The 10,760-nt window shown below is 36.2% G+C and overlaps 1 protein-coding gene across 1 annotated transcript; it reads right to left on the reverse strand.

Annotated features, from left to right (window-relative positions):
* Positions 1–9,865: 9,865 nt before the first annotated feature.
* On the reverse strand, positions 9,866–10,347 carry LOC138892138 (uncharacterized). The gene is made up of 2 exons (XM_070175835.1): positions 10,216–10,347; positions 9,866–10,120 (listed from the first exon to the last, which is right to left on the reverse strand). Exons 1-2 carry the CDS (start codon positions 10,345–10,347, stop codon positions 9,866–9,868), a joined length of 387 nt encoding a protein of 128 aa, XP_070031936.1.
* Between the last annotated feature and the right edge of the window lie 413 nt (positions 10,348–10,760).

Consider the following 10,760-nt stretch of genomic DNA (forward strand, 5'->3'; position numbering starts at 1 on the left):
ACCTACATGTATCTATCCTTAATACTCACAACCTTCATTTAACTTGCTAGTACTGTAGATTTCTTTATGTTATTCTGAACCTCAAGCAAGACATCAGTTTGCCTCTAATTCTTCTTTACTCTCGTAACTAGACCTCTCGGTACCTGGAAACCATAGACTAGAAGATATGCTACTGACGATACCACTATCAGTTCTGGATACTAAATCATGGCACTTCTAGCCCTATATTTGAAGTCTAGACTATCCACAACCTTCCGTACTTGAGTATCTCGTACTCTCTTCACCTTTACTTATTTGCCTTTAAATCTCGCACCGCATCTTCTGCCATTTTCATAACATTCCTTCCACATAGGTGGAATTTACATCCATACCTTAAAGCTCAACTATAATACTTGCACCTCTGGTTCATACATAATCTGGCATAAGCTTCATACTAACTTCTTATGACTCAGCTCTATGGCACGATCTAGAAACAAAAGAAGGGTAACATTTCCTAAATGCTCTGTAGTATCTCAATTATAAGTGTGGCACGCAACATACCCATAAGTGAAACTCCACTAAACATGACTTTGTAGACTCCCTAGGACATGAGTACTGTGATACCACTTTGTCACGCCCCAAACGTGAGGAGGTGTGGCTGGCACTCGGTATCATACTGGCCCGAGCGAACCACTCTGAAACTCATAATCATTCGACAAATACTAGAACATACATAGGTCGACTTGGCAGAACTGATTCTTTCTATAACTATCATGGGCAAAAATAGCCACAACTCGTACTGTGTAACTATAAGTGAGAAAATTTTGTATAGGCGAGCCATCGTACTCAAAACATGGATACACACGGGGCGTCAAGGCCTCTGACATGTTTTACATAATGAACCTGTGTCTACAAAGCCTCTACGAGTATCTGACATCAAAATATGGTCAGGACAGGACACTGACCTACCCATAAGTATATATATACATAGGACAGTCTGATAACCTCTAGACTCGGCTGTACTCCAGATGAAATGGAGATTTGCAAATCCTCAGCTGGATATCAACCCCTTCTATGATAAAAGCCCATCAAACTGGATACCTAAACATGCAGGCATAAATGTAGTGCCCCGACGATGGGACATTAGTAAAAAGAAATGTACTAAGTATGTAAGGTAGATAACATATGAATAACTTTATTGAAACTGAACTGACATGTATATATGATATACTGAAAGAAATCTGGAGGGTCAATGAGATCCGAGAATCATACTTACCTTATTCAGACTCGTAACATATCTAAGTATTGAATTATTCAACTTACCTTACAAAGGATGTAGACTGAAAAGGGAAGGCTCTATTGGCCGAGAACATCTAATGTCACGACTGTCGTATATACATCTAATTTGTGTCATGATATACCTGAACTTGTTCCCATATACTATCTGTATTGGAAACCATCATATTATGGAACTTTATCTATAACATTCTTCTACTCATCATACCTTATATCTGAATACTTACCTCAGACAGAGCAAACATCTCTAGGGCTACACTAAGATATAAAAGTGGCATTTACATGTTTCATAAGAGACCGTCTGTAAGGATCACTCATAAACATGAATATTAGTGGCTCGTATGCGTAACATAGTAGACCGTTCGTACGACTCTCAATACCGAGGTATGGCTATGCGTGCAACTAAGACCGTCCATAACCAACCTTCATTATGCACCTATGCGTTCATAGACCGTCCATAGGGATTTATTGTACACCTACGCGTTCATAGACAGTCTGTAGGGATCATGTCTTATACATATTTCATATCACTCATGCAAACATCATTTAATCATTAATAGATAAACTCTTATTCATAAACATATAAGTTCATGAGTAACTCATTATAGTAACCAATCCTTATTCCTTAGCCGCTTGTAACGTCATCCTTCGTATTCTATATTATTTAGCCGTAAAGAATGTGGTAACTATTTCGGAATCGCACTTTTATCCTTATTTTACATCATGACTCGTTTCTTGGGATTTCATGGTTCTGTCTACTTATTGCTATGTAATATGCTTAGCTTGTGAGGCTACTTGTTAAACATATACATATCCATTCATCAATATGCAATAAGAGTTACGGGAGTTACGCTCTATTGACTATATTCTTATTGCTAAACTTATCGTGTTCAGCGGTTTGCAGCTCCATAGATAGTCATCTCTTGACATCACACTCATATATAATCAACCTTACTTAACTTGAGAGCAACATAGCTACCTTCGTGGGTCTTTATCAGGTTTGTGAACACAAACATGTAAGTATTGGAAGTCATGGAATTCTTTAGGTCAAATCATTCTTATCTTTCTGCAAACTATACATTATGCTACCTTGTTGAACTATTCGTGTATAGCTATCCCTCATTATACAGACACCATACTGCTTCTGATTCATTAGACCATTCGTGCGTAATATTTAATTGACATCTGTATGCCTTGTTATATATAAAAGACAAGGAACTTTTTGAAGGCTCTATGTACTCCATTAGAATACATGAAACTATGACCAACAAAATCCATTTCAACATTCGTATGACTATACTTATGAATGGACCTTAATCAACGGTATAGTACGATGCAAAGCCTCGTCCCCATGAATTCCTTATAAGGGCAACATAAATTACGGAATCATGCCAAAGAAAAGAAAGGAAGACCTTAAATACCTCAAAATATCCTGTCCAATCATCAAGCTAAATTAACCTGCAGTTCCTGTGTCTACAAGCAATGAACAATACTTTTGTCACAATACGAATGATATAACTTATTGCATTTGAACTACACACTTTATTCTATGATAAAACAGAAAACACCTCCCATGTTTATATGACTTACCACAACTTACAACAACTAACCTCAGCCCAAACAACATAAAAAATACTCATAATAAGCCTTTCAAAATATTTTAAGAATCCCGATGAGAGGTAAGCTCGGTTTGTGACTAAACAACTATAGTTTTAAACCCCTTCTTCCTTCCAGAATTTATCAATAATATTAACCGCCACATATTCAATTATCCCAACTAATTTTCAGCCACAATACAACTTTAAAATGACCCCATAACAGTCCCATACGTTCAACAACTCAAACCTTATTTTTCAGATTACTTAAATACGTTTCCGACTTGTCTTTTCTTTCAAATCAAGAAATACAACCAAAAAAATAATAATTAAACCTCTTCTCATATAAAACATCCATGAATTCAACTTAAAATTAAGTTCACAACTAGCCAACAGTGATGCCACAACAAATAACATACTACTTTTTTCGAAACTCGCAAGTTCTAGTCTTTACGATCGAGCTACAACTCGTAGAAGCTTAGATAATGGAAAGAGAAGAATAAAATTACCTTAGAATAAGTAGAACCCATGGAACCTAGTCCCTCTTCATCCAAAATCTGTCCCCAAATACAACCACAAGAAGGAGAAAGAGAAATTAGCAAGCTATCTGGGTTTTTCGGCACTAGAATCGCTACGCACCACTCGAAATCACCTAAGGTGTGTGGGGGATTTTTTGGGGAGGAGTTGTAGGGGTTTTCTCCTGTATTTTGCTCATGATATTATGTTGAAAATGTGATATAATAATCCCATATAAAGGTCCCCTTGGCCGGCCTCAATCTGCCCCTTTTGGGGATTATTTTGTCCCTTCATTTAAGCAAGTAGGCGATGCACCTACTTGTCACCTACCAGTCTGTGAAGTTTTGCAAAAACATGAATATCTATATACTCCAATATCATATTTATGAAAGGTTTAATGATTTAGAATGTAGACTCGTAGATCTTCAATTTTATGGGTGTATCACCCCATGACCCCAAGTACATTGAGATAAAAGCTTAGTAACATCAGACCCAAAAGTTCAGTAATATTATGAACGCACTTGCGATAACTTTTGTCGACTTTTGTTTCATAACTCGCTTGACTTCAAAATTTAATACACGACTATCATTCGACTTTAATACCTCATAATATCACCATATTATCATGTTACTCGCCCTAGTCTCATCCCATAAGTATGGGTTATAACATTCCCAACTCGCTGACTTTCGAGAAAACTTATTTTCTTCGATTTGTTTAGCTTCTAAACCTTCCAACCATCTTGGTACTTGTTATTCATGATATTAAATATTTGTAACATCCACGGTAATGTTATTAACTTAATTTATGTACTTTCAAAGAGGATCTCATTTTTGAGCTTACATTAATTGACTTACGACGTACTTTTATGTACGAAAATATGGGGTGTAACATGCTTAGTATGATGTTTCCCTGTTCTGAAATCCTTAATGATACCGACAATCGGATCTTGTAATAGTTGAGACTCATCCTGTATTTTGAGCTCATAACTTTTTGTTGGAATCCCTATATGTGTGAATGAATGAAAGTTTGGCATCAATCTTTGTTTATCCCTCATGACTTCATATTTTTGAACACTATTTTGAAACTGCACTCAATTCTCTCTTTCCCTTTTAATCTGAATTGAATATGGGTTTGGAGAAACCTCTTGTTGTTACTGATTGAGAATAATAACCTGCCTATGTCATTGTCTGAATCTTTACTGATGTTTTCAAAAGGTCCCAAGTAGTATTATTAACCTATGTGCATGTTAATGACAAGATTTGATGTTGAACTAATCTATGATCAATAGCATATGTATTCCTAAGTTGTTGCAGGTCTAAACTATGTGCTATTTATCTATAGGTGGTAGGCTATAATCTCGTATTTTAGTCGCTTATTTCACTCTAATTTACTGTACTTTTATTGTGTTTGAGCTTTAATCCTAATGTTTTGTACTTTGTGTGTTTTATTCCTTATAAGAGTTATTACGAGCTTTGTAGATGTATGGAATGAATTTGAGCTATTTGGAGCTTTGAAGTCCGAGTAAAAGCCCAAGGGATTAAGCCGAGATTGCGTTCGGGGGTCGAAAACCACATCTGGATATCAAAAGGTGAGGAAAATTCTGTACTCTGAGAAAAGCCCACAGTCGCGACGAGTGGAGCGCCACGTGGGGAACCGCACATGTGTATTCTTCTGCTGCCTGACAGATTTCAACTCTTTGGATTTCCCCACTAATGCCCCGCATGGCGCGTCGTCCCATACGGCTCGCATGTGCAAATTTTACAGAGTAATTTTCTTATTTCGGCTAGGAGAAGGTGATTTCGTCTGGGCCTGACCCTACTTAGTATAAATACATGGGAAAACGTTGTTGGAGAAGTTGGAGTTGGAGAAGAAAAATCACAAGGAGTTCATCATTCAATCCTCACTCAAGACCCGAGTTTGGATCATTTTATGTTTTCCTTTACTTTAAACATATTTGTGATGAATTGCTCCATATCTATGGAGTAGTGCACTTTAGGGTTTGATGGATTTGGTGTATTGATGATTGTTTGTGGATTATAACTCTATTTTTATATATTGAATCGTTTTGGATGATTTAAGTACTGCATCTATATTCACTAATTCATTTAATCAAGAGAGACATAACTGGTGATATCTTTACATTATATTGTTGGTTGAGTTTATTAATTCTTCTTAGTAATCGAAAGAGGCTAGTTGAAGCATTGATTAAACCTAGTTACGAGAATAATCGAGAGAGGTTCTCCTAAAGACCAATCCACTATGCATTCTTGCATAGCTTCACGTGCTTAAATTGGTTCATCTTGTGAGGTTAAAACTTAATCGAGAAAGGAGTTTTTACTGAACATTTGAACTAATAATTGAGTGAATTCGAGAGACTCACTTAAACATTAGAAGTGAGTTATCTAGATTTAGATCCCAAACAATTATCTTGCACCTATCCTATCATCTATCTCTGAGATATTTTATTCCAATTGTTTGGTTCTCCAGAAAAAAACAGTACGATGTTCCTGCCAATGTGTGTATTTGGAAATTTGAGACTTATACGTGTCTAGTATGTTAATCAATCACCTAGAACTGGATGTATTGTTATAAGAAATGGGAATTGTTCTTGTGTTCTTCATATTATTCTATTAAGAAGAAGGTATGGTTTTGTGGTAGGGAATGTTACAGTAGATGATTTACATTGCAAGAGCCTCATTGGCACTTAAACCTATATGGAAGAATGATTCATTAGTGATTAGGAGTATTTGGGAGTAGAGTTTAACTCTAGGTTGGGATGCCCTCCCAGGCACAAGCATTGCCCTGGGCCTTGAGACCCTTGGGAACTTTGATGTGTCGGGGGATTCAAAGGGGGCGTTGACCTTGAGTAAAATTCTCTCCTTAGCCCTTGATTCATTGACATTTGTTATTCTTGTCAAGTTTAGTGTTTAATGACAACGTAAGGTGTTCACTGTGGATCATTTACTAAATATAACCTCCACATTAGTATAACCTTCTTAGTGTTTAAATACTGTTAGTTATCTTTCCTTAATTCTTTGCTTGTTCCCATGCATGATCATGTATATAGTAATATTTTTTTTTCTAATGACTATCTATCTTGTTTTTTGAACATGTACAATGATTTGGGCCTGCTGAGTTCTTTAAGAACTCAGGCCCAAGTCCAGCCCTGCTATGTCTCAAAAGGTCCAGAGTTAGTTGTTGATCGTCCCTGTATTGCTGTGCCTGTCTCTTTGAGGCCCGAAGACCAGAGTCCTTTCTTTCCCTTCGCTCTTTAATTTACTGTTACCGTTATTCTATAGTTTCACTATGTCGTTATCCTTTACTGTGTGCCTGTTGTTTTAATTCACATGTATATGACAAGTATATATTGGATTGAATGCTTTATTTTATCTTTTAATTCATATAAAACAACTTAGGAAAGTTTTAAAGAACTTGGTATTAAAAGAAGCCTTAGTTAGAAATTAATTCTACATTCGCTAATCGTGAGCTGTTATTAATTCATTATGCCTTGCTAACTCTTTCTTAAAGAGTTTTGAAGCCCAAAGGCCAAATAGAGGGCGGCAGTCCCCCTTTCAAAAAAGAAAAACTGAGTCGCTTGCTTAATTTTCTAAAAGGAAATCAACTCTTTTCGAAAAGAACAAGGTGTTGTCGTCCAAACGAACAATCTCCTCATGTTTAATATTTAAGAACCAAGGTATATCTTAGCCTTTCTCTCATAACATCTTATTAGAGTAATATGAAGTTCTAAGATTTTTGAAATAAAGTGTTTTCACTTAGCTTCTCTTTTACACGTTTTCACACAACATCCTATCTTCCAAAGCTCTTTTAAAGCGTATATGTACTAACCTTATTTTCTAAGATTCTTCTATAAACCCATACCTCTTTAAACTACACTTCTTATTTATAGGAATTATGCTTTAAAAATAAAGTAGGCCACACTCTTTTAAACACTAGTTAAAGCATAGTACAAACAATTAGTCCTAAATCTAGTCTAAGTCCTATGGAGCTACCTCAGGTAGATTTTAAGGGGTGCCTAACACCTTCCCCTTAGAAGAACAAGAACCCTTATCCATAATCTCACTGGTTAGTAGACTAATAAAGAAATATAACCTTTAGTAATTAAATAGGTACCATAGTATACCTTTAAATATTAGGTGGCAACTCTCTTTCTTCAACAACAGAGAACCACAAGTTGAATCTTGTTTTGGCCATTGGAAAATAGGATGCAATAGACATTACAATAAGAGAAGGAGAATCTTGAAGGTGTTATAGAAGTGACTCAAAAGGAGGTTGAAGAGATTCAAGCAAAAGTTTCAGCTGCCCAGACTGAGGCCTCTTCATATGACAATATAAATTTGCTGATTGTTGATGTTTTTGCCAATTTGGAGGAGGAGAAGACGAACCTGGAGGCTAGTTATCAAGAATTGATCAACTACAAGTTCTATTTAGATTAGACTATTAGCATTATCTCCCATTTTAGTTTTATGCTAGATTGACCTAGTGGATATTATTATCATCATAAATAAAACTGCTTCTCTTTTGCTTTATATTGTGTCACTTTTATCTTAGTCACATTCATATTTATCAGCTTTACGCGCTTGTAGAAAAAGATTCATATCTTGCTGTGCGAAAGTCCAAATATCAAACAGTTTGATTTCCCAAAATATAGACTTCAATATCTAAAACATATCCAAAATTTAGAATCTAATACCTCCAGAATCGTCTCTAGATAATATTTTAAAATCAACTTTAAATACCGAGGTGTTGACAGTTTCAGATTTGCAAGGCTTCACCAAAACAAATAATTTTGAAGTAGGAACGTCGAAATTACAAACAATTTGATTTCATGGAAACTAAACTTCAAAATATAGAACATATCTAAAATGACAAATTTAATACCTTAACGATAGCTTCAGAATAATATTTTGAAGTCAATGTTAAATTCTGGCACGCCGACGGTTTCAAACTTGCATAACTTCAACAAAATATTTATATCATGATGTAGGAACGTCAAAATCATGAACCGTTCAATTTTTTGGAAACTACATTTCATATTCTAGAGTACCTCCAAAAATAGGGTTTAATGCCTTAAGGATAACTTCAGATAATATTTCAAAGTCAACATTTGATTCTGATATATCGATAGTTCCTAATTGGTGCGACTTCGGCAAAACTTTTATGTCTTGGTATGGAAGCTTCTAGATCACAAGATGTTCTACTTGCTATAAATCAAAATTCAATATCTTCATTTTTATCAAATATCTTGGGTTCAAGTCTTACTAAATTTTAAACGTCTTGCCAAGTAATCTTTCTTCTTATATTTGTGTCCCCTTTTTGCTGCCTCTCTTCCCCATTTTTTAAGGGATAGAAAGCGGATTTGAAGACCCAAAAACTTAAAGATTTGGCGAACCTGAAGACATAACGAATATTCGGACTTCAATGCAAATACTTGGTAGACTTAATAAAAACTATAATCATTCCATTGAAGATACCAATTTACCATAGAGGTTTGCCCAATTTAAATTAAGTAGGAACCAAAGTTTAACAGAAGAATGTTTTTCAGCTCGATTTTCAAGTGATGATTGAATGGATTACATTCCATCATACTTTATTCAAACAACGATTGGGGTACTATGTATCTTTTGAACTCATGCGACTGAACTTAGAATAAAACTCTAAGCTGCCTACGTACCTCGGTGAAGAGGATCATGTTATACCGTAGTTCAAAATAGGTGAGTTTTTTTTGAGGTTATAACTTTTGCCTAGGCCGCCTCTTTTGAGGTTATCAACTTAGAAGACTCCTCATTTTGGGCCATACACAGTTTACACTCTTGCGGTCCAGGAGCAACATGCAGTTTATGCTCTTGCGTTAAGGAGCGTAACAACTTGCAATTTAAGCTCGTATTTTGAGGAGTTTTGCAACTTGAAGATTTTGCTCAAATTTGAAGAGCTTCATGACATGTAGTTTAGGCTCGTGCGTCTAGGAGCGTAGCAACTTCAATGATAATAAACTACCCATTGATAGGGTCGACTCTCATGCCATCTGGATCAAATAGCTTGTACACCCCACTTAAATAAGCTTCTTGCACAATATATGGCCCATCCCATTTTGAAGTGAAATTCCCTCCAGATTTATGAGAAGTGATAATGAGTCTTCGTACAGCAAGGACTTGATCTCCTACTTTAAAGGATCTCGGATGAACTCTTTTATTGAAGGCGCAAGATAATTGAGCTTGATAACATTCAAGATTCTGTTGAGCTTCCAACCTCTTCTCATCAAGACCCTCCAACTTTGATAATCAAAGTCGATCATTTTATTCATCAGTGATCCCTTCTTAAATATATAATCGTAATGAAGGTATTGACGCTCGAGTGGTAAAACGGCTTCGACTCTATATACAAGTAGATAAGGGGTCGCTTGTGTTTGTGTGCAGTGAGTTGTCATATATGCCTATAGAGCTTCTTCCATTCGGTCATGCTAATCTCGTTTGGATTTGTAGATGACTTTCTTTAACAAGCTGCATAGAGTCTTGTTGAATGTCTCAGCTAGACCATTGGCGGCAACATTGTACATAGAAGCGTTATGTTGCTTAAAGCCAAAGAGATCACAAATCGTGTTCATCAACCTATTGTCAAATGGATTGCCGTTATATGTTATTATGTAATGAGGAATGCCAAAGAAATAGATTATATTTCCTTGGATGAAGTTTGCCACATTCTCCTTCTTTACTTCCTTGAGAGCAACAACTTATGCCCATTTTGAGAAGTAATCAGTTGCGGCCAAGATATACAAATATCGCCAGAAGATTTTGGTAGCGGTCCAACAACTTCCAATCCCCAAGCGTCGAATAGGCACGATGCAACAGTCGAATGTAGCAATTCAGGAGGATGATGAATAAAATTTGCATGGAACTGGAAAGCATTACATCTTCGAGCATAGTCCAAGCATTCTCTTACCATCGTTGGCCAATACTATTCCATTCTTTTTACATGAAAGTGGAGCTTTGGTCCAGACTGATGTGATCCACATATTCCAGAATGTGCTTCGTGCAAAGCTTGGAGTGCTTCATATTTCCCTAAACATCTCAAGAGTACTCCCTCGAATGATCTTCTATATAAGGCAAGTGGTGCGCGATGGCGGATTTCAGTCCTCCTTCTTGGATTTTCTGGAAGCATCCCATAGCTCAAGTGGTCAGGGATGTGTTGTCTCCAATATTCCTTCTAAGCTTCATAAACAATAACAAGATGCTCGAGTTTGTTTTCTTTACTTTCACCCATATTTGGCAGCAGTACTACCCATTTTTGGCATATAGTAACTTGCGCTTGATCAGGCAGAGTTAACGATAGAACTAGAGCAGCTAAGGCATCAACCT

The sequence above is a fragment of the Nicotiana tomentosiformis genome, chromosome 5 (genome assembly GCF_000390325.3).
Source record: "Nicotiana tomentosiformis chromosome 5, ASM39032v3, whole genome shotgun sequence".
NCBI lineage: Eukaryota > Viridiplantae > Streptophyta > Magnoliopsida > Solanales > Solanaceae > Nicotiana > Nicotiana tomentosiformis.